Here is a 26,372-nt window from a genome sequence, read left to right as displayed (position 1 = left end):
TAAAATTTCTACAATTTTAATTGTTGTTCCCCATTACAGAATAAGCGTAGATTATTCATTTTGATAAATTAACTATGAGTTCTTATACTACACTTATACCGTAATAAGTGTAAACATGCTTCAATCGATGTGATTCAGAGGTAAAACTTCTGGGTTTCTGTAATAAAGCTTTGCTTACACTCGTGTTTAATTTGTATATGTTTAAACTCAGGCTTAAGTCATTTTGATAAATTAACTATAAGCTCTTATACTAATTTTTGAAAATGTGATTTGTGTTCTAGAATTAACGTAGTGAGAAGCCAGCTGAGAATCAGAATAAAAATGGACGATTATTGCCGTGAAATGTGCCCAGGTTCCAGGGCTCGTGGCGGCCGCAAACCCTCGATGCCAACTTACTATACTAAAATAGTGTTTTGACGATAATTTGTTTATAATTTAATTAATATGATTTTGTAAAATATTTATCGTCGGTGTATTGGGGTGTATGGACTGCCCCTTAGAATAATAGACTATTGGCAACACAACGTACACTGACACCAAGACACTAAAAGGTATTTTAATATTTTATGATTTTAATATTTTATTTTTCATTTACTTATATGTTTATCACGGTTTTCACTTAGAAATCATTATTTTTTTGGCTCAAGTGAATTTTATCGGTCATATAAAAACAAACTAATATTGTGAAACTGATTTCAAATAAAATAATAACAATTGAATCATTAAAAAAAAAAGCATGTAATTATTCAGTATTTAAAAATATTCAATTATACATATATCTAAACATACCTATTTAAAAAGTGATTAACAATAATAAAATGTAAAAAAATGAGTTGTATTCATTTTGCTTAATGATTTCAGTTGACAAAAATTACTTTTGTCTTACTATGTTAACATTCATATTGTTGAGAACATTTAAGGAAAAAAATAATACATGACAATAAAATGTAAAACATTTTGATATAAAAAATTGTGTTTTTAATTTTTATTCGTGGCAGGACTACTTTAGACTGTAATTCCAATCTTACGAAGACATCACATTTTTCGGTGAAATCGTTTCGACGTGAGGATTGTTTTTTTAGCAGAATTTGTCAAAGGTGTGTTTAATATTATTTAATTTGTTTTTTGTTGATTTAATCTCAACTGTTTGTAAATCATTTGATACCTAGTTATTAGCTTTATTATTTATACCTACTAAATTTATGACATAATTAGTTTACGTTAATTTTATTTTTTAGGTGAACAGAAGCACAAAGCCGCGACAATTTCCAATTATTTAAAATCTCACGTTCCACGATGGACCAACAGAGTAAAATTAATTTTTTTATCCAAAAAAAAAGATAATTTTGTATAATAGTTTATCCTAACCAACTTTCTGTTTCCAACGTTTTATGAGCCCTCGGCTTTCCGGACCTATTTATCGTTTAAAATCATGTAATTATTAATAATGTAACCCTACTTATTTCTCTCTTTAGTACTGTTTAATTGTCGAGCCAAATATTTTTTTTACCTATAAGAGGATATTACCGACCTATGGGAAAAAAACAACATAATATACAATAATAAGTCAGTTTCATAAACAAACTGAGTAAATTCAGAGTTAAGAGTATCCATACTTCATGCAGACACATAAATACTTAGATATGCAATCTAGTATCTCTAATATCTTATCTCTAATCCCCTATCTCTATTAATTCACCTGCATACTCCTCCTTCATATTACTCTATAATTCCTTAATACTCCTCCATAGTTCGTCCATTATTCCTCCATTATCCACAATGACATCAGTACTGTTTTCATCCATGGACCATGTCAAAAATAAAATAATGTCTTAATTTTTTTTAAAATTTTTTTTATAATTCTGTAGTACTTATACATATATTAAACAGTGCACTAACGAAATACAAGATCAAAATAATTAGCTAATCAAACAAAACTACATTAATCGTATGTGACATGCACTAATTTAAAAACAGTAAAAAATGTAATCCAACCCTTAAATCGAAAATAGTTTTTTAATAACTATGTTTTCAACTTGATCCACAGTATAGTGTGCGCGGTCTGAAAATACAAAATATTAAACAATTTTTAAACAAACGAATCGGGCCAACTTAATAGCAAAAAACAAGATGACAATATTAACGTGTTACACTGGCAAAACATTTTTATTTCAAATTGTTGAATTATTGAAGAAAGGTTAATAAAATGTTTTATAAAAGCTGAACGCGTATCTCGCATGTTTCTATTTGTGTTTTGTACGACAGCAAAAAAAAGGTCACTCGATTATTTAAATGTCAATAATGAAAATTGTTTGACCAAAACATTTTCCTACTTTTCTACTAATATTTAAATCTCATTATTCACTTGAAATTATTATTCACTTATTCAGTATTAATTATTTTGTTTAAGTGAATTACGTTTTAAAAATGACATGAACATATTTATCAATCTTATCAAATTACAAGTTTAGTGATGGCTTCAATATGATAAATTAAGTACTGTAAAAAATTGTGTTTTATTCTTTATAAATAGTTAGAAAAAGTTATCAAGTTACATACAATTTATTCACAATAAACAAATATAATTTTTTAATTTGCTTATTTTAAATATTGGATTAGTAATTTTAATTGACCAAACGGCTCGTTTTTTTTCACTTTGTATTTTTTAATGATAAAATGATGCTCTTTTAAGGTGTACAACTAAAAGTCTCATCACATATTATTGGTGAAACATACTTTAAAAAGTGTTTGTTTTTATATTAAGCACAATTTTTAATTGTTTTGAGCTTGAACTTTTTTTAAACCACATAATTTGTTATTTCCAACTTCTTTAACTGTGATAAAATAATTAATTAGTTTCTAGATTAAAACTAACATTTTTTGCGTATAATTTTTTAAAAATGGTTTATTTTTACAAAATTGATGCAATATTAATTTTTTTTCACATTTGCCAACTACTGTTTTTGAGGCACTATCGAGTAAACTATTATTAACCCAAGGATTGCAGTCGTCAGGCATTCGATTGGTGTACAGTCGCAATGAAAACCGAGCACTTAATTACAAAATATTGATGAAAAATAAACGAACAGTGTGTTGTAAGTTTTGTTTTATCGATTATATCGTTAGACATCTGTGTTATATAAATCTATTTTAATGGTTCAAGTTTACAGTTACTTTGTTTAGTTAAATTATCTTAAACAAAAAATGTTCAACTTCAGTGTTTAATTATACAGTATTTTTTAAAATTAACAGAGTTACATATTGGATCTTAAATAATATTTTTAAAAAAAACTAGCTGATAGAAGACAAGGAGTTTTTATTTTTACTAAAATTACTTATATGCCAGGAAGACTGATTTATTTTATGCGCCTCACCATATTTAAAAAAAAAACATACTATGTAAAAAAACAAACTTCAATCTCAAAAAAATATTCAATATATCCAATGAACGATTTTTCATTGTTAATCGTTATTATTATATTAATAAATTCCAAAACCTACTTTTGTTATCAGAAGAAATCTGTTATCAAGTATCAAGTTTTATTAGTTGTAGTTATATGCACTTATGTAACGGACCCACCCTTATCAGGGCTAATAGATACATATATATATATATATTTATTACATTGTACAACTTATCAGAACTAACATATACATATATCTATACATTATATTATATAACTTCTCATTATTAAATATTGCTAAATATGAATGTACCACACGTGCCGATTTCACATCAGACCCAAAAGGTCATTACAGCATCTTGCGAAAGCAGACAACTTGCAATTTTGTTCACAGTTGACCTCAAACACGAGGCCAACCACTAAGAGAAACTTAACGTTTTTGGCAACTACCGTGCGAATCTCACATCGAAGCTAGCCAATTTCGACCATGCGAAGGCTGCACTCTCATGCCTCTACCCTTCCTCCACCGTTGACATAAGCGGATGTCATGGACGAGCGAGGTCATCCACACGCGGACTTTCGATAATTGCGAGGATTCCCACGGCCATTCAGCGAGCGGACCAACATATAAGGGAGAACTTCAGTCATAGCAGGGCAGATGTACTGGGACCACCATACACTACACTTGAAGTTTCTACCTATCATCTTCTTTTGAAGTCTTAAGCGGCTTATAATTGTCTTAATCATCATATTTTTGAAGCATACTGAACTTATGCTATTAACTGTTTGTCGTTGTACATGTTTTATAAGTATATTAAATTAAATGTTTGTGATTTACTCTGAAGTTATTCTATTAAATATCTAAAAACCTATCACCACGATTGTAACAACACTCAAACAGCCTGCAATACATACGTACAGGGCTACAGGGTTGCTACACTTATTAGATTTAGATTTTTATTTTTGTATTAATTAATTTTAATGATATAATAAATTATATAGCTATCCATTTAAAAGTAACCAAAAAGAATCATATCCAACCGTCCCGTTCCTGTCAATCTTGCAATTCTTTCCTTTATAAAGAGCTCTGGGTTTTCAGCTTAATTAATGTTTATATTAATTTTTTTAAGTCTTACACACTCTCTGGTTTTTTTTCTCTATCATTTTATATTTATTGTTTAAAATCATGTAATTATTAATAATGTCGAGCCAAATATTTTTTGTACCTATAAGAGGATATTACCGACCTATGGAAAAAAAACAACATAATATACAATAATAAGTCAGTTTCATATACAAACTGAGTAAATTCAGAGTTAAGTGTATCCATACTTCATGCAGACACATAAATACTTTGATATGCAATCTAGTATCTCTAATCCACTATCTCTAATCCACTATCACTATTTAATTCACCTCCATACTCCTCCTCCATATAACTCTATAATTCCTTAATACTCCTCCATAGTTCGTCCATTATTCCTCCATTATCCACAATGACATCAGTACTGTTTTCATCCATGGACCATGTCAATAATAAAATAATGTCTTAATTTTTTTTAAAATTTTTTTTTATAATTCTGTAGAACTTACACATATATTAAACAGTGCACTAACGAAATACAAGATCAAAATAATTAGCTAATTAAACAAAACTACACTAATCGTATGTGGCATGCATTAATTTAAAAACAGTTAAAAATATAATCCAACCCTTAAATCGAAAATAGTTTTTCAATAACTATGTTTTCAACTTGATCCACAGTATAGTGTGCGCGGTCTGAAAATACAAAATATTAAACAAATTTTTAAACAAACGAATCGGGCCAACTTAATAGCAAAAAACAAGATGACAATATTCACGTGTTACACTGGCAAAACATTTTTATGTCAAATTGTTGAATTATTGAAGAAAGGTTAATAAAATGTTTTATAAAAGCTGAACGCGTATCTCGCATGTTTCTATTTGTGTTTTGTACGCCAGCAAAAAAAAGTCACTCGATTATTTAAATGTATCTTTAGTGGTTATGAACATTTTACACAACGCATTTATCGAAAATTATATTATAATGTTAATTACTTGATAACGCCGATTTATGTTCTTGATAAGTAGGGAAGTGTTTGGTAACTTTAAAATCGTGCTTTATCTCTTCAATTATACAGTCTAATGCTTCATAACGTATAAAACACGTATACAACCCGAAAATGTATGTTGCCCTTCTCTACAGAACAACAAGAAAACATTTAAATATATATTCAATTTTACAGAAAAAACTAATAGTTCTTTTGCAAAACCACCATTAACGACTTGCTGTGATTGTTTTAACATTATAACATCAGTTGTATAGTAGTTAAAGAGTTTTTTTGTCATATTAGGATCAATAGTGTTTAGCTTCGATGCTATTGGTTTTACAACGATGGGGGATTTTTTAGCAACTCTATAAATATCATCTAGTTTGTACCTGGGGGGGGGGGGGGATTAAAGTTTTAAAAAACAAAAAAACTTAAAAACTATTTATAATATTTACTGAGCTCTGAAGAAGGAACATGGAAGTGTTTCAAAACGTTGGCGAAATAGTCAAGATATCCAGATGGGAGTAACCGCAACGCGTGTAAATACAATACCCCATTCAAGTTATTTTTTTTTTTTGCTTTTATTTGTAAAGGATCATATCCATTTTTGTTAAATTTTAACAATAAAAAAGCCAATACTGTGGGGTCAGGGCATAGTGGGACGAGGAGGTCACAGGGTGTACAGGAATTATTACAACTGAAAGTGATAAAATCACACAAATTAACGTCTCGATGCGAATCAGTATTTCCACGCCAGTAAAATCCAAACCAAGCACAGTGTAAACAGTTTACAAATTAGCAGCAAAGCGTTTGTTTGATAGTGATTTTAACATTTTTATTTATAATTGTTCCTGTAGAGTGTAAACGGTCACACTATGCTTTGATCCGTTATGCCTCGACCCTACTGTATTGGCTAACTCGGATACACTCACTTTCAAATAGACCCGTTGATGCTAATTTGTAAACAGCTTATTAGGAAATATTAAATTTTTTTTATTTAAGTTTTTTCCTTTTGGGGTAAAATCGGCAACGAATCATCCAAAAATGGTTCTGTTATTTAGTATTTTTTTATGCGTAAAAAAGTCATTCACTAAATCGACTACTATGAATATCACAATGTTTTTACCGATGGGAAGCACAAACAATCACACAAGTATTTTATTTGTAATACTAGAGCTTCGCTCTAGTTGGGGGCTCCGCCCCCAGGCCCCCGAGTCGGGCGGGTAGGTCACAGATTCCCGGTACTGTACCCGGCTACGCCGGGCACGCTCACGTCCTCTCGCTGCAAAGTATTTTCGGGGAGGTCACAGATTCCGAGGGGGGTGCCCGGCTGCGCCGGCCACGGTATGTGGAAGTCAGTGCACAGCGGTTCCTAGGGGGGTGCCCGGCTGCGCCGGCCACGGTGTCGAGCCATCGCAATACGTCTTAAAGGAATGACGTTATAATTCATGGTACCTATAGGCTGTATCTAGTAATCAGAATTCATACCTAGTTATGGACAAATATTTTGCAAGCTAAGTACTGATTAAGTGTAGAGTAAGTCTAGCTATGTATCTGTAATTTTTTTAAATTTTAAATTGAAAAGAATAGTCTAGAAGTTAGACGGTTAATAAATATCAAGTGTCCGGTGTTGCTTACTTGGGTTGTTACCACTTTTACCAATTTTTATGAACTTCCAATGTCCAGTTCCTTATCAGCGGGCGGAATTCGTGTTGAAAACTGAAAAGGACGGCAGGTCTCCGAGTGTTTTAGCATTCGCTCGCTCTGCGTCGTCGCTTCGCTTCGCCAATTAAAAATATCCTAGGTTTGTAGGCTACAGTCTATGAGGAGGTAACAGGTTTAAAATTAAGTTTAAATTAAAATTTTAAAAAGTTAAAGAGACTTGATAAGAAGCTGGCCATTGGGAAAAAGTGTATAATGGAAATTGTCTTTGGTAAAAGTTGTTATATTATAGACCACGTCATCAATATAGGCCGGTGTCATCCCGCTTAACTTTATGAGTTGAAAACAGATAAAAATGTCTAGAGGACAGTCAGCTAAATGTCTGTTAAGGTTTGCCTTTGTGAAACAAAATTTGTTTAAACGTAGTATGTTATATGTCTGTACACAGCGGTTCCGAGGGAGTGCCCGGCTACGCCGGCCACGGTGTCGAGTCAGCTCACTACGTTTTACAGTATACCGTTATAATTCATCGTACCTTTATCCAGTAATCATAGTTCATACTTAGTTTCGAAAAAGTGTTTTGCAAGCTAGGTACCGGTTAACTGTAGTGCAAGTCTAGCTATCTGTTAGATCAGAAATGTCCTACTACTAAAGCGAGTGTGCTACTTGCTTAAAGTACAATTATTTTTTTTTTAATTTGAATTGTTTGAGGTGTTGTTTACTTCACGGGCTTGGTAATAGCTATGGTTAAAAATAGATAGAAATGTTTAGAGGTCAGTCGGCTATGTGTCTGATATGGTGTTCCTATGTGCAACACAACTTTTTCAAACGTATACGTTATAGGTCTAGATATTGGTTGAATTAAAATCCTTATTTGTTCAGAAATCACCGTCTATGCCATTATTCGGTAATGACGTACTGTACGTTTAGAATGTAACCAACAGCATAATGCATTAAATATGTATATTAAAGGTCTGGTGGTTTAACAGAAGTTCATAAGTGTTTAAGAATTCAAGAGTAAATCACAAAAATGAAATGTCTAGTTTATATTAAAACTTAAAAGGGAAAGAAGTGAAGAGTGATATATACATTATTATTGATCGGCTATTTGGCAGAGCTTATAAAAATGTCCAAAGAGAGGTTAAATGAAATGTCTCGATGCAAATCTTTTAGTTTTTGGATCTGGACCTTTAATGCTAAAGGTACTTTGATACTTAAGGTCTGACGTTTGTTGGTTATTAGAAGTTTAAAAGTGTGGAAGAATGATATGTTCGTGTGACGGTTACTTGGGAACTCAAGAGTACAAAACATGAATGAAATGTCTGAAATAATTTGTAGCAAATATTTTTGATTATTCGAGTGTCCGGCGGTGATTATAAAAACGGTCAGAGTACAAAATAATAATAATAATAATAATATTCAGTGCATAAAATACCTAAATTATTTGATACTTATCCAGACATATTTTATACAAAATAGATAAATTGATATATACATTAATACTTTTTTAAGTAAACCATGAAAGGTATAAATCCATATGTTGATATATTTTTAGATGGCTAACCAACAATTCATCCTACTAAATGATAATAATCAAAAATTTTTAAATAATTTTATTTTTCATTATGTAGTATCAATTTAAAAAAATATAGCAAAATCTATAGATTTACAATACTATTTTAGGGTGGAGCGAATACTTATATTATACTTCTATAAATAATAAAATAGTAAATTAAATGTCGATTTTCAATATAAATTTTAACCCTTTGAAGCACAGCATTTTTATCTCCGATTTTCTCTGAACATGATTATGAAGGTGGTAATAAATATATACCACTGTGCGAGAGTAGGCTATTTTTTGAAAAAGTGGTATATTACTTATACCACCATGCTTCAAAATGTTAAAATGCAATAAAATGATTTGAAATTAATATTTTATTTTTATGTTTTAATAATGCCCTATGTCTGAAATCACACCACCAAAAAACCAAAATATCAATATTAATAAGTATCTAATTTAGTTCAAGCTATATCAACAGCAGCTCAAAAAAAATATATATATACATACATATAATATAAAAAATTAACATTAAATAGTTAGTAAAAATAAATGTTCAGACAATTTTTTTTGATTTTTGATTACTACTCATAAAAACGGTCTAAGAACACAAAATGTTGAACGCTAAAATAATCTAAAGACAACTGTTTTAAGAATTTAAAAAGATGATATAGGGACTTCTGCTGATGCTTTTAAAAAACATACCTATAATTTTTTATTATAAGACTGTGTAAAAATGCATTTATTCGTTGGTTGAATAAGTATTATAAAGCCAGGGAGTAAAAACTGGAATGATTACAATAGCATAAGATGTTGCTATGTATAATGCTATGTATGTTGTTATGTATAATGTGATTAAAATAAATTAGATCATATAATATAGTTCTTTCTTATTAGAGCGGAATGAACACATAGATATTTTATGTCAATAATGTATATAAATTTAAGCACACAAAAGTAGCCCCAGGTGTAAAAAACTAAAAATCGATTGTTTTTAGATCCGAACAATTTTTATTCAGTGCATCGAATATACTATTATTATTATTTAAAAAAATATTTTTCATTTTATATATTTATTATTATTTTAACAACAGTAAACTTTTTTTAAATTAATCCATGTATTATGTTATTTTTAGATAGGTATATACATGTTTTTCTACTAAATAATTTACAATAATACTTCCTAAAAAAAAAATTATCTGGAAAGTGAAATCAGATACATGATTTAAAAAAGTAAAGTTATATGTTTGTCAATTTCAAAGAATACAAACTATATTTTCAACTTTAATGACAATTATTAGATTTTTTAGCTTGAATTGTTGATTTCCACATAGCTTACCTACGATGTCTGAATTTTCCAAAGTTAAAATATTAAAACCACAAATTAAGTCAAAAAACAATTTTAAAAACCCTAAACGGTTAGTGATAGTACTCGATAGTGATCATACATATTTATATAGGTAAATCATCCTACTAAATGAAATAATTAAAACGTATTCAAATAATGCCAATTTAACGTGAAATAATATATCATTAAAAAAAAATATATAAAAAAACTAAAATAATTTGTATTCTATGTAGTGATCATAATTGTACAGCTTTAACAAAAAAATGTGAAATAATTAATGTTTTAATTATTTGTACATCAGTATCGTATGTGTGTGCACGTTTAGAAACTAAAGCGTTAAGAGAAGTCGGTTAAGACACTGTAAAATTAAAAAAAAACTGTCAATTTAAATTAGGGTTGAGTATAGAGATTAGATAGGCACTAATTATTAAAAAATACTTCATAAATAACAAAAAATCAACTTCTGCGGTGTAAGTTCTCTGATGGCCGCAGGCAAATTAATCGGTGACGGCAAAGGATAATAGTCTGTAACCGATGGTAACAATAATAACTACTTATTGTATTAATTAAAGACAGAGTAGATAGAAGTAGCAATCAATCTTCTAAACGGACACGCGTCGGTTATGATTTCACTATAGTATTGGCCTAAAACAAATAATTTACATATTTATAAAATAAGTCAGTAAGTTATTTAATTGAAAATAAATAGTAGATAAATATGTCAACAAATTTTTCCACAAAAAATATGAAATGTATCGTTATCACCACGCACAGCGGTTTGAAAAAGATAAGAATTTTGTACATCTAATTAATTTGATAATTTGGTTTAAGCAAAATGTAATATACTACTATACTATATATTATTATATATATTCTAAATCTAAAAAACGTACCGATATCCAACGACGCATATTAATAGGTAATGTTTGCACACCGGGAAACACGTCGATTTCTCTTGAACGAAAACCGTGAGCGAATTACGGACAAATATGTAATTAATAATAACTATTATACGTTTAATATATAATTGTATATATATAATATAACAAACTACAAAGACAAAAATTCACCAAAAAAAACAAAACGCCGTTCGCCGTTTTTAATTTTTATTACTATATATATGATAACGTTTGACACACCGAGAAACACTATTGAATAAAAAACCACGTATGACAATGAACAACAGTGTAATTAATAATAATAATAATAATTTTACGTTTAATTTAATTTAAAGAAAGTACAAACACGGCAAAAAAAACAACACACGCCGTCACCGTTATTATTTGATACGATAACGTTGTGACATGATAAAAACGCTCACCAACGCCACGCGCTGCCTAAGCCGCCTCAGATGCTTGTGTTATGAGCGAGATGTATTATATGAATCCCATGGAAGAGACGATTAGGGGACTGGCGGGACATCGGCTATTTGATTTGACATTTTATATATTAGATGGTGTATTAAAACTTATCAATTTTCATTTTGAATATTTTTCCAAGTTCAGCAAGTCCATTTACAGATTTAGAGAAATCTATGGCCCAAAATAACAGTAAACTAGTTTTATCATCCCTATAGTCGTAGATAGCGCTTCTCACTTTGTAAGTCTAAATGTTAATATCAGTACTTACACAGCTACTTCAAGATAATCAGATTTAAAGAGCAAACGGCACAGCGCTGATCTGGAAAGTGGAAAATACTTTTCGCTGATATGTAAACGCACAACGAATAATAATTAATAACTTTAAAAGAAAACCTAAGTGTCACCAGTGTGCTATAAATCCTTTTGATTATCTAATATGTCATATGTAAACGATTAATAGCAAACGCCATACTAGTAGGAATTTTAAAGAAATCACACATTAATAGAACATATGAGGCACGTGTACAATGTTTATATAATAATTTACATCATTACACATTCTTAAAGAATCATTAAAGCCATTTTGGTTGTTTTAATATCTTAAGTACGCTTTGACACTGCAGCAAATATAATTACAAAATTATTCTCTACCATTTATTGTGTAAAATCACTAAAATAATAAGTTTTTACAATAATATAAGTTACACATATCGTTTTGACATTTGTTACTTGCTAAAAAACCTAAAATTTTATACAGATTAATAAATACAATTTTCAATAGCTAGATCAGGTTCTGACGTAGAATTTTCACTACCAATGTAGGTTGTGCTATAAATCCTTTTGATTATCTAATATGTCATATCTAAACGACTTATAGCACACGCCATACCAGTAGGATTTTAAAAGATATCACACATTAATAGAACATATGAGGCACGTGTACAATGTTTATATAATAATTTACATCATTACACATTCTTAAAGAATCATTAAAGCCATTTTGGTTGTTTCAATATCTTAAGCACGCTTTGACACTGCAGCAAAAATAATTACAAAATTATTCTCTACCATTTTTTGTGTAAAGTCACTAAAATAATAAGTTTATACAATAATATAAGTTACACATATTGTTTTCACATTTGTTACTTGGTAAAAACCTAAAATATTGCTATAAATCATTTGGAATATCTAATATATCATATCTAAACGATTTAAAGCAAATGCCATACTAGTAGGATTTTTGAAGAAATCACACAACGAGCCATTTTTGTTATTTTAATTGCTTAAGCACGACTTGACTCCGAGGCAGAATGTTCTCTACCAATACAGTGTTTGTGAAAAATCGTTCTGATTATCATAAAATATCATATCTAAACGTTTTTCACAGACACGGTACTAAGAAGATTTGTTTAGTAAATTTTCTTCGCTGTGGATATGTTTTTCTTGTAGACATCTACTGAAGACATCTTCTTCGATTGCTCACGCACAATTTTTAGGTTCTAAGTAGAATGTTCTCTACCCATACACTGTATGTGAAAAAGCCTTTGGACTATTTTAATATATCACATCTAAAAGTTTTTCACAGACAGTATACGAATAGGATATTTTAGTCGATTTTCGCTGTGAACATTTCTTCAGTTTGGTAGTAACCTGTACACAGTAATAATACGTTAATGCGAATATTTAGCACTTGCATGTAGCCATTTCAACTCAATTCCTAACCTTTCTTTTACATATTAGTAGGGTTTTTCTTGTAGACACCCACTATAGCTATTTCTAGGCTTTTCAGTAACATGGATGAAGAATTAAAACATTATAGAACACGCGAGGCAAGTTTTAATGTTTCTGTAACAAATCAAAAGAATCATTAAATCCAATCTAGTTATTTCTTCAATTGGTCAAGCACAATTGGTCACTGAAGTCTCTAAAATTACAAGTTTTTACAATCATATATTGTTTTGACATTTGTTACTTGGTAAAAACCTAAAATATTATACAGATAAATAATTACAATTTTCAATAGCTAGATCAGGTTCTGACGTAGAATTTTCACTACCAATGTAGGTTGTGCTATAAATCATTTTGATTATCTAATATGTCTTATCTAAACGATTTAATGCAAACGCAATACTAGTAGGATTTTTAAAGAAATCACACAATGAGCCACTTTTGTTATTTCAATTGCTTACGCACGACTTGACTCTGAGGCAGAATGTTCTCTACCAATACACTGTATGTGAAAAAAACTATTGGATTATCTTAATATTTACATCTAAAAGTTTTTCACAGACAGCATACGAATAGGATTTTTGTAGTCGATTTTCGATAATGCGAATATTTATTTGTTCTTTTTCTATTGCTCACATACTTTTTTACCGCCGAATATTCTCTACCAATACAGCGTTTACGAGAAACGTTAGGATATTATTATATGTCTTACCTAAATGTTTCTTGCACACGCTATAATAGTAGGATTTTTTATTAAACTTCTGCTATAAATATTTTCTTGGCATCTCAACAATCTGAACAAAGAAATGAAACATTATAGGGTACACACCAGATACGTGAATAATGTCTTTGGACTGTAACAAATTACACTATTACACATTTTTATAAACAAGTCTAAAAATATATTAAATCCAAATTCAAGTAAGCACTACTTCTCACTTGTGGTTAAAATTGTTTTAGTTAATCTTTTACAATTATAACTTTATAACTGAATACAATTTATAACTGTCATTTGTGTTTGATAAATTATAAATTTTAATACATTTAAAAAATATTTATAGAAATATATTTTAAGTCAGAAATTAAACTTTTTTTTTAAGGTATGGTTCTTTATGAAGAATTTTAATATAAAAGAAATAAGTTATGTAGGTAGTTATATTACAATTATAATATTATTGTACACAACATTCTTGTTTTCACGCAATAGTATCCCAGTGAAGTAGAATATTGTCTACCAATATAGGGTCTGCAAAAAAACTTTTGGACTATTATCATGTTATTACTAAAAAAAATTTGCAGACTCTATACTAATAGGATTTTCGTTGTATAATTTTGCTGCGGTAATTTATGTGGCTTTTTAGTACACCGGACGAAATAATGTATTTATTCTGAACGGAACTAGCCCACAGTAAACAATATAATACATTTTACAATAGTAAATAGTAAAGACTTTTTACACAAGTAAAAAATAAATAAAGTTAACAAGAGACTATAGTCGACGGATAACGGGTAAAATGGGTTAAGTCATTTTTGACAAAAATAGGGTTGTCACCATAAAATTAAATTTTTTATTCTGAACTAATAAGGGGGTAAATTATTGCAATTTTGAACTTAACCCCCTTTACCTGAACGCAGTCGTATAAATACCAATAAACATTGTAAATACGTGAAATTTTAACATTTAAACATTTGTTGGGTAGTCTAAAAATACAAATTACTGTAATGCAATAAGTTTTTATGAAACGTAAGGGAACTTAAATAAAAATTGAAAAAAATAATTTTACATACTTATCCCTATCATAATGCTTTCACTATTTTAAGTATAATAAAAACTTATACTTGTATTTTTCCTTTATTCAGAATACAATTTAAAACTAGTTATTTATGTTAAATAAATTATAAATGTTATACTTTTAAAAAACATTTATAATAGCTGTTTTAAATCGATTATAATAAATATTTACAATTTTTTTTTTAAGGTAGGTATGTATTTTTGTTAATCATTTTAATTTAAAAAAAAATGTTAGGTAAGTTAAATTACAATAATTAATAATGTACACAACGTTCTTGTTTTAACCTATGCTAGTGCTATTGCACTAGTGTCTCACTAATGTAGAATATTCGTTACCAATACAGTGTCCGCAAAAAAACCTTTTAGATTATTATCATATCATATCTAAAAGATTTTTGCAGATACTATACTAATAAGATTTTCCTTGTAGAATTTGCTGTGGTCATTAGTTTAGCTCTATAGTACACTCCACGAAATAATGTACTTTTATTGTATAAATTTAAAAATAGGTATTAAACAGTAATAAAAAAAATTTCACAATTTTATTGAAACATTTAACGGTTTGTAAAATTTTTATTATTTGAAGTATAATAAAAACTTTTATTTGTATTTTTTTCTTTGGTCAGAATACAATTTATAACTTGTCATTTGTGTTTGATAAATTATAAATTTTAATACATTTAAAAAATATTTATAGAAATATATTTTAAATCAGAAATTAAACATTTTTTTTATGGTATGGTTTTTTATGAAGAATTTTAATATAAAAGAAATAAGTTATGTAGGTAGTTATATTACAATTATAATATTGTTGTACACAACATTCTTGTTTTCACGCAATAGTATCTCAGTGAAGTAGAATATTGTCTACCAATAAAAGGTCTTCAAAAAAACGTTTGGACTATTATCATGTTATTACTAAAAAAAATTTTGCAGACTCTATACTAATAGGATTTTCGTTGTATAATTTTGCTGCGGTAATTTATGTGGCTTTTTAGTACACCGGACGAAATAATGTATTTATTCTGAACGGAACTAGCCCGCAGTAAAAAATATAATAAATTTTACAATAGTAAATAGTAAAGACTTTTTACAAAAGTAAAAAAAAAATAAAGTTAACAAGAGACTATAATCGACAGATAACGGGTAAAATGGGTTAAGTCATTTTTGACAAAAATGGGTAAGTTATATTACAATAATTATTAATGTACACAACGTTCTTGTTTTAACCTATGCTATTGCAATAGTGTCTCACCAATGTAGAATATTCGTTACCAATACAGTGTCTGCAAAAAATCTTTTAGATTATTATCATATCATATCTAAAAGTTTTTTGCAGATACTTTACTAATAAGATTTTCCTTGCAGAATTTCGCTGAGGTCATTAATTTGGCTTTATAGTACACTCGACGAAATAACGTACTAGTATTGTATAAATTTAATAATAGCATTAAGAGCATTTTGAGTTGTTGGCTACAAAAATAGGTATTAACCAGTAACAAAATAAGTTTCACAATTTCATTGAAACATTTAACGGTTTGTAAAAATGTTAAAGTATTTTGTTTAGTATTTGAGAGCAAATCCAAGTGCACGGTGCAAACCCGGCGGTAATAAATAAGCAAACATACACAATCGTGTAAATCATGGCGTACCTAATATAGTATTATATTATGTGCGTGCATTTAAAAAATAATAATAATCTAAAACTCACCTTAACGCGGTCCTTTTTTCACAGCATTCGAGAGCAGACTTGGGCGGCAGTATTTTCCAGGCCATGGACGATGCACAAATGAACTCTGTGTACAATAAATGTATGTAGCTGAACCCCCTACCCTCGAATAGCTTCATTGATCGCCACCACCCGGGAGATTTGTTATAATAGGTACATACCCACGAGGGGAGCAGCTGCTATTGCGCAGAACAGATCAGAACAAAGTACAATGACTCGCCGATTCCGTTTGTAATCTGGCCAAGGTTTACCGAAGGGTTTTAGGGGACGGTGTGACAGTAGATAATTTGGAGTTGTTTTTCTTTTGACAAAACATAGTTATACAAAATGAAATTAAACTTACATTTAAATAAGGCAAAAGTTGCTATCTAGATGACCTGTACAGTTTATGGAAAGTACTTATACCGAGAAATTCTTTCGAATAAATATTTAAGTCTTGTTCTATGCTTTCTCGTTTTTATTGAAAAGTGATGTGTTACCAGAGTCTCCGTAGTCACATTGGCTTAAATACAGATAGCGACCATGAAAAAAAAAAACAGTAAAACTATGCCCCGACCCCACTGAACCAGTTTTTATTTTTTTGCAAAAACATTGTGGGCCAAATAGCCCATATACAGTGTCATGTATTTGTTAGTTTAGTTGGAATGGTCAACGAATAATATTTCAATCGTTTGTACTCCAATACTACTATACTCCATACTATATTATTCTTTCAAAGGTCTATTATACTTCTATTTTACTAGATTGACAATTTACAAATCTAATTTGGGTTTTTATCGCAAAGTAACAACCCGTATATTTTTTAAATCCACTGCTTTTAAATAATTTTCAACTTATAATAACATTTCGCTCGAATTCGGTTTTTTATGTTTGTGTTTGTGCGAAAGCTTTTTCTAAGAGCTTGGAAAATCGATTGTTATCCTAGTAATAAATCGTAAGCCGACAATACAGATATACAGTACTAGGATTTGTATACACAGATGTCATAATACGTTGTTTTCAACTGCTCTATCATTTGACTATTCGCAAAAACAAAATATAATATATTGCATAAATCCCGTGTACAGAACACCTACAGAAAACGACTACGTGTTTAACAGTTAGCCATTAGTATACGGTGTATTAGTATACGCCTTTTTTTTTCTAAAACAAGTACACTAGTCGGTTACCTATTATTTGAAAAATAAAAATGTATTCGAAAACTATGATACTGTTTTTCGGCTTGGCATTGTACTTGTTGGAATGTCAGGGTAAACCGCCTACTCCAAAACAACTTGTAAGTATATTGAACAATAAACATTTATGATTAATAGAAAACGCTAAGATTTTACCGCCCCCCATTTTCGCATCAAAGAGTACTTTTACTGTTCACTTACTAACAATTATTCCTAATAATAAAAATCCACATAATATGAATGTCAGTTTGTCTTTTTTATTTCGCTAATGAAGGCTCAGTTTTACAGGTAAATTATACTAATATACATTCTTATTTTGAAACAATAGGAAATGATAAGAAACATAGTCAGAGAGTTGTTGGCCAAGATGGCACAGGCTATGAAGGATTAAAAGATGTATTAATAAAAGTAGTCGCTAAAGGTAATATTCAATAGAGATAAATTCAATAAACATGTTGAATAAAATGTTCAAAAACGATTGAAGAGACACATTTTAAATGTTCAAACGTATCAATTGCAAAACTGTAAATTATTTGATTTTTTTATATACTAAAAATCATAACTTTTCTTAACAAAGCAGATAAAAAATTGGAAAAAACGGGAGAGTTTATAGATATAATTTATCTATATAGAATATAGGTATACAAATATAGATATGATACATTTTTTTTTTAATGTAGAATTTAATACTACATCATTATTCTTAAATTACAATTATTTGAAATAAAAATCATTTACAAGGGTTACAAACTGTTATTTTCAATTTCTTAAAAGATTTTGGAAAAAAAAAAAATTTATTTTGTAATTTTAGAATATGTTGATAGTGTACTACAAGAATATAAATTGGAAGATGTTATAAACGCCGTCAAAGATTTTGTAGACTCCATAAGTTTGGAAAACGATTGTACGGTAGAAGATTGTACGGTAAATAAAAAACTATGATACTGTAGTATATATAATTATTCTACTTATGTGGTTGTTTGTGCTTCCCGTCGGTAAAAACATTGTGATTTTCATAGTAATTGATTTAGAGAAGGACTTTTTTACGCATAAAAATACTAAATAACAGAACCGTTTTTGGATGATTCCTTGCCGATTTTATCCCAGAAGGGAAGAACTTTAATTTAAAAAAAAACTATAATTAAGAAAAAATGTTAAGATTTTACCACCCCCATTTTCGCATCAGAGAGTTTTTTTACTGTTCATTTAATAACAATTCTTAATAATAATAATAATAATAATCCACATAATATAACTTCCAGTTTATCGTTTTTATTTCGCCAATGAAGGCTTAGTTTTATAGGTAAATTATATTAATATACATTCTTATTTTGAAAACAATAGGAAAAACAATTAACATAGTCAGGAAAAATGTGAATGGCGAAGGCTATGAAGTATTAACAGAAAAAGTCGCCAAATTAAAATTATCCATAGATTTCCCTGGCAAGGATCAGTTGTTGTTGGAATCAAAAGGTAATATTCAATAAACATGTTGAGTACAATGTTCAAAAACTATCGAAGAGACATTTTTTAAATATTCATACGTATTATTTGTAAAACAGTAAATTATTTAATTTTTTTATATACTAAAAATCATAACTTTTCTTTACAAACCATATAAAAATTGAAAAAACGGTAAAGTATTTTTGATGGTGTACAAAACAATTACCAAAATATAAAATACATGGAAATTTTCTTACATTTTTAGTCTTATTAAAAATGTAGAATTTAATATTACATCATTATTCTTAAATTACAATTATTTGAAATAAAAATCATTTACAAGGACAACAAACTGTTATTTTCAATTTCTTCAAAGTTTATTGAAAAAAAAATTATATTTTGTAATTTCAGAATATGTTGATACTTTACTCCATGAATACACATTGGAAGAAGTTATAAGCGTCGTCAAAGATTTTGTAGTTTGGCATACGATGGTACCGTACAATTATAAATAAAAATGTTAAAATCACTTTCAAACAAACGCTTTGGTGCTAATTTGTAAACTGTTTACACTGTGCTTGGTTTGGATTTTACTGGCGTGGAAATACTGATTCGCATCGAGACGTTAATTTGTGTGATTTTATCACTTTCAGTTGTAATAATTCCTGTACACCCTGTGACCTTCTCGTCCCACTATGCCCTGACCCCATAGTATTGGCTTTTTTATTGTTAAAATTTAACCAAAATGCGTATGATCCTTTACAAATAAAAGCAAAAAAAAAAAACCAGTACAGTGGGGTCGGGGCATAGTGGGGACGGAGCATAGTTGGGTCGGGGCATATTGGGGACGGGGAGGTCACAGGTTTACAGGAATTTTTAAATCTGAAAGTGATAAAATCACTTTCGAAAAAACGCTTCGATGCAAATCGGTAGTTAGTATTTTCAAGCCAGTACAGTCCAAACCAAGCACAGTATAAACCAGCAAAGTTAAAAAGTTTTAAATGAAGGTTCTGTATTTACAAATGAGCATCAAAGCGTTTATTTGAAAGCGATTTTATCCGAGAGGACTAGTACAGTAGAGTATTGGCATAATGTAATCAAAGCAATGAGGAAACGGAGAGGTCACAGGTCTACAAGAATTATTATAAATAAAAGTGATAAAATTGAATAAAATTGAATTTGTGTAAACTTTAAGTCAAAAGTGGTACTTGAGCACAAAACCTAATAGTATCATTCTGCATAGATATAAATAAAATTGTTTTAATGATTTGATCAATTTTTTTTAAAGATTTTAGGTGTTTTTGTTAAAATATACGCAATGTGCGAAAACACGGTTTTCCGGCAATTAAAAAAAAACTGTAGTGCCGAATTTTTCACCCGCTTAATATGTTATGGATACATATGAGTTCCAACTACTGGCAAATTTTCAACCCAAAAGTTTTAAAATGACGGCTAAAAACCCCGAAAAACAATAAAACTTGTACCCCCTCCAGGGGGGCGGGAAATGGGTATATTTTGAATTTGACAAAACTGACGTGCGCGGGCATAACAAATAAATATTTCTTATACATTTCAACTCGATCCGACTCTTTTTCTCGATACTATAGCCAGTAAAAGTTCTAACTTAAAAACTCGTACGGTTTTTTTTTTTGTTGTTTTAATTTTCGTCCGTGAAGACATAAACTTTTTCAACTTTTACCCCCCCAAAGTACAAACTAGACAAAATTTGTGATTTATAGAGTTGCTATTCAAAGGAATTGGTCTAGTATTAAAAAAGTTACAGTGTATACAGCGAAAAAAAAAGCCCACATCAGAGTAAAACCAATACCTTCTCGCTTTGCATCGAAGCTAAAATAACTTGAATGGGGTATTGTATTTACACGCGTTGCGGTTACTCCCATCTGGATATCTTGACTATTTCGCCAACGTTTTGAAACACTTCCATGTTCCTTCTTCAGGGCTCAGTAAATATTATAAATAGTTTTTGAGTTTTTTTGTTTTTTAAAACTTTAATCCCCCCCCCCTCAGGTACAAACTAGATGATATTTATAGAGTTGCTAAAAAATCCCCCATCATTGTAAAACCAATAGCATCAATGCTAAACACTAATGATCTTAATATGACAAAAAAACTCTTTAACTACTATACAACTGATGTTATAATGTTAAAACAATCACAGCAAGTCGTTAATGGTGGTTTTGCAAAAGAACTATTAGTTTTTTCTGTAAAATTGAATATATATTTAAATGTTTTCTTGTTGTTCTGTAGAGAAGGACAACATACATTTTCGGGTTGTATACGTGTTTTATACGTTATGAAGCATTAGACTGTATAATTGAAGAGATAAAGCACGATTTTAAAGTTACCAAACACTTCCCTACTTATCAAGAACATAAATCGGCGTTATCAAGTAATTAACATTATAATATAATATTCGATAAATGCGTTGTGTAAAATGTTCATAACCACTGAAGAGACATTTAAATAATCGAGTGACCTTTTTTTTGCTGGCGTACAAAACACAAATAGAAACATGCGAGATACGCGTTCAGCTTTTATAAAACATTTTATTAACCTTTCTTCAATAATTCAACAATTTGACATAAAAATGTTTGGCTCCATTAAGTTGGCCCCCCCACATCGGAAATTTGAACTTCTTTAAACATCATCGGATTGTGCTACGATAGTGCTGGTTTGTGCCGAAAACCCCATCGTTAGTGCTCCCCCCGTTCCAAAGATATACCGTTTTTAAAGTGGGGGGGCCATCTTAACGATAGCCCCCCCACATTGGAAATTTGAACTTCTTTTAACATCATCGGATTGTGCTACGTTAGTGCTGGTTTGTGCCGAAAACCCCATCGTTAGTGCTCCCCCCGTTCCAAAGATATACCGTTTTCAAAGTGGGGGGGCCATCTTAACGATAGCCCCCCCACATTGGAAATTTGAACTTCTTTTAACATCATCGGATTGTGCTACGTTAGTGCTGGTTTGTGCCGAAAATCCCATCGTTAGTGCTCCCCCCGTTCCAAAGTTATACCGTTTTCAAAGTGGGGGGGCCATCTTAACGATAGCCCCCCCACATCGGAAATTTGAATTTTTTAAACATCATCGGATTGTGCTATGTTAGTGCTGGTTTGTGCCGAAAACCCTATCGTTAGTGCTCCCCCCGTTCCAAAGTTATAACGTTTTTAAAAACACATTGGTAATTACAATTGTTTTTAGTATAGCCGGGTTCTGCATTATAAAGTATATAACGTGTAAATAGTATATATAATTTTTTTACGTAATAGCTACCTAATTGTTTTATTATATTATGTTATTAACTGGTAAGTAAATGAATACATACATAATAGATATTTTTAAGAAAACTTATATTCAAATATAAAATTTATAAAGAATGTTTTTATTGCTATAAATATCATATAATATATGAAAAAAATATATTAATATATCGTGGAGATATATTATTTTTTTTATATTGGAATAATATTCTTATAACAATTTTATGATATTTTAAATGTTTTATAATTTGTTTGTGTTTTCCGGGATTATTTTATGACATTTATTTAAGCGAATTGAACTTTTCGTAACATCTTTGTATCTTTAATGTGAAATATTATGCCTCTACAAGCTTCTGCAAGTACTTATACGAAAGATAACTATTAATTAGCTGTATCAAAAACAAATGAAATTTGAGTACAAATAATATATTCTTTAAAATATTTAATTATTATTTTTCTCTATAAGACACCGTGCATTAGGACACTCAGCGCTACAGTAGGCAACAACAGAAACTATTAATCCCATAAGAATGCATTGCAAAATGTAAAAGTTTAATTATTTGTTATTTTAAAATTGATTTTTGTATAATTAATTGTTTTAATCAAGTTGTTTGATACACAAAAAATGAATAAACTATTAGTTTGTACAACCGTAGAGCTTTTTAGAACGTCTTTATTACACGTATACACAAGTCACCCACATTAAATCGATCGTTATTCACATCAGTTATTATGAAGAAATTTTCAAAGATATTAGATAAAAAAAAAATAAACTTCTAAATAGGTAAGTAAATGAATACATACATAATAGATATTTTTAAGACAACTTTTACGCAAACATAAAATTTTCATACCAATGTGTTAAATGAAAACATTTATCATACTTTAGTACAAATAAAAAAAACTGATTATGTCATAATATTCACACAATTAAAATAATACTTTAATCAAATAAAAATAGGACTCTTTTATAACCTAAAATTTTTTTTATATCAATTGAATGATTTTTTTGATAACTTTGATAACTAAATTAAAATAAAATTATACATTTGTACAATCTGTTATTTGGAGTACATAATAAATGTCATAAAATGGATGAAAATAGTACTGATGTCATTGTGGATTATGGAGGAATAATGGACGAACTATGGAGGAGTATTAAGGAATTATAGAGTAATATGGAGGAGGAGTATGCAGGTGAATTAATAGAGATAGGGGATTAGAGATAAGATATTAGAGATACTAGATTGCATATCTAAGTATTTATGTGTCTGCATGAAGTATGGATACTCTTAACTCTGAATTTACTCAGTTTGTTTATGAAACTGACTTATTATTGTATATTATGTTGTTTTTTTCCCATAGGTCGGTAATATCCTCTTATAGGTAAAAAAAATATTTGGCTCGACAATTTAACAGTACTAAAGAGAGAAAGAAGTAGGGTTACATTATTAATAATTACATGATTTTAAACGATAAATAGGTCCGGAAAGCCGAGGGCTCATAAAACGTTGGAAACAGAAAGTTGGTTAGGATAAACTATTATACAAAATTATCTTTTTTTTTGGATAAAAAAATTAATTTTACTCTGTTGGTCCATCGTGGAACGTGAGATATTAAATAATTGGAAATTGTCGCGGCTTTGTGCTTCTGTTCACCTAAAAAATAAAATTAACGTAAACTAATTATGTCATAAATTTAGTAGGTATAAATAATAATAATAATAAATAATATAAATAATAAAGCTAATAACTAGGTATCAAATGATTTACAAACAGTTGAGATTAAATCAACAAAATACAAATTAAATAATATTAAACACACCTTTGACAAATCCTGCTAAAAAAACAATCCTCACATCGAAACGATTTCACCGAAAAATGTGATGTCTCCGTAAGATTGGAATTACAGTCTAAAGTAGTCCTGCCACGAATAAAAACTAAAAATACACAAGTTTTTATTTCAAAATGTTTTACATTTTATTGTCATGTATTATTTTTTTCCTTAAATGTTCTCAACAATATGAATGCTAACATAGTAAGACAAAAGTAAATTTTGTCAACTGAAATCATTAAGCAAAATGAATACAACTCATTTTTTTACATTTTATTATTGTTAATCACTTTTTAAATAGGTATGTTTAGATATATGTATAATTGAATATTTTTAAATACTGAATAATTACATGATTTTTTTTTTACTGATTCAATTGTTATTATTTTATTTGAAATCAGTTTTACAATATTAGTTTGTTTTACAATATAAATCTTGCTATTAATAAAACAAATTTTATTGTTTCTATAAGAGCTATTACAAACTACATTTTTTTATATGACCGATAAAATATATTTATAAAAATATTTATTAGGGTAAAACAGATCCGTATTCACTTAAGCCAAAAAAATAATGATTTCTAAGTGAAAACCGTGATAAACATATAAGTAAATGAAAAATAAAATATTTAAATCATAAAATATTAAAATACCTTTTAGTGTCATGGTGTCAGTGTACGTTGTGTTGCCAATAGTCTATTATTCTAAGGGACAGTCCATATACCCCAATACACCGACGATAAATATTATACAAAATCATATTAATTAAATTATAAACAAATTATCGTCAAAACACTATTTTAGTATAGTAAGTTGGCATCGAGGGTTTGCGGCCGCCACGAGCCCTGGAACCTGGGCACAATTTCACGGCAATAATCGTCTATTTTAATTCTGATTCTCAGCTGGCTTCTCACTACGTTAATTCTAGAACACAAATCACATTTTCAAAAATTAGTATAAGAGCTTATAGTTAATTTATCAAAATTACTTAAGCCTGAGTTTAAACATATACAAATTAAACACGAGTGTAAGCAAAGCTTTATTACAGAAACCCAGAAGTTTTACCTCTGAATCACATCGATTGAAGCATGTTTACACTTATTACGGTATAAGTGTAGTATAAGAACTCATAGTTAATTTATCAAAATGAATAATCTACGCTTATTCTGTAATAGGGAACAACAATTAAAATTGTAGAAATTTTAATTAGTTACAGCTAGTAGAAAATAACCCATACTCTTAATGGCCATACCTAATCACTGTTTTACTCCACCTAAAAATAAAGATGTATTTCAATTTTGCTATAATCATCTATTCCCTGCAAAACCACGCAAGTCAAATATGTTTAATCTCAATTTAATGAATCATAGTCAAAGTTAGACTATTTTAAACAATAGCTTATGAATATCAGGAATTCAACAATAAGTTAGTAAATAGGTAAATAAGTTTTTTGTGGTTGGTGTAAAATTTCAATTTTATGACTTGTTGTTGTCGTTTTTGAAATGACCAATTCAATTAGAACTTTCAATTAACAAAATTATTACTTATATGGTGTATTAAAACTTATCAATTTGAATATTTTTCCAAGTTCAGCAAATCAATTTACAAATTTAGAGAAATCTGTTGCCCAAAATATTTGGCTCGACAATTAAACAGTACTTAAGAGAGAAATAAGTAGGGTTACATTATTAATAATTACATGATTTTAAACGATAAATATAAAATGATAGAGAAAAACAACCAGAGAGTGTGTAAGACTAAAAGAAATTAATATAAACATTAATTAAGCTGAAAAACCAGAGAAATCGTTTATTTTTCATCAATATTTTGTAATTAAGTGCTCGGTTTTCATTGCGACTGTACACCAATCGAATGCCTGACGACTGCAATCCTTGGGTTAATAATAGTTGGCTCGATAGTGTCTCAAAAACACTAGTTGGCAAATGTGAAAAAAAATTAATATTGCATCAATTTTGTAAAAATAAA

The 26,372-nt window shown here is 29.2% G+C and overlaps 1 protein-coding gene across 2 annotated transcripts in view; it reads right to left on the bottom strand.

The window, feature by feature from the left end:
* Positions 1-5,111: 5,111 nt before the first annotated feature.
* LOC126842170 (uncharacterized) overlaps positions 5,112-26,372 on the bottom strand; it is a 32,428-nt gene continuing 11,167 nt past the window's right edge. Inside the window, exon 5 of one of the 2 annotated variants that reach the window (XM_050579057.1) lies at positions 5,112-5,184. In XM_050579057.1, the coding sequence (XP_050435014.1) occupies positions 5,120-5,184 (65 nt within the window). In that variant the 3' untranslated portion in view covers positions 5,112-5,119. The remainder of the gene's footprint in view (positions 5,185-26,372) is intronic. The other variant, XM_050579058.1, reaches the window with a different exon arrangement.

This window comes from Adelges cooleyi, unplaced genomic scaffold (genome assembly GCF_023614345.1).
Source record: "Adelges cooleyi isolate 19-005CV unplaced genomic scaffold, UGA_ACOO_1.1 ACOO_flye_CR_arks_rails_tigmint_CR_PRNA_448, whole genome shotgun sequence".
In the NCBI taxonomy this organism is placed as follows: domain Eukaryota; kingdom Metazoa; phylum Arthropoda; class Insecta; order Hemiptera; family Adelgidae; genus Adelges; species Adelges cooleyi.
This window is presented reverse-complemented; position numbering and strand designations above follow the sequence as displayed.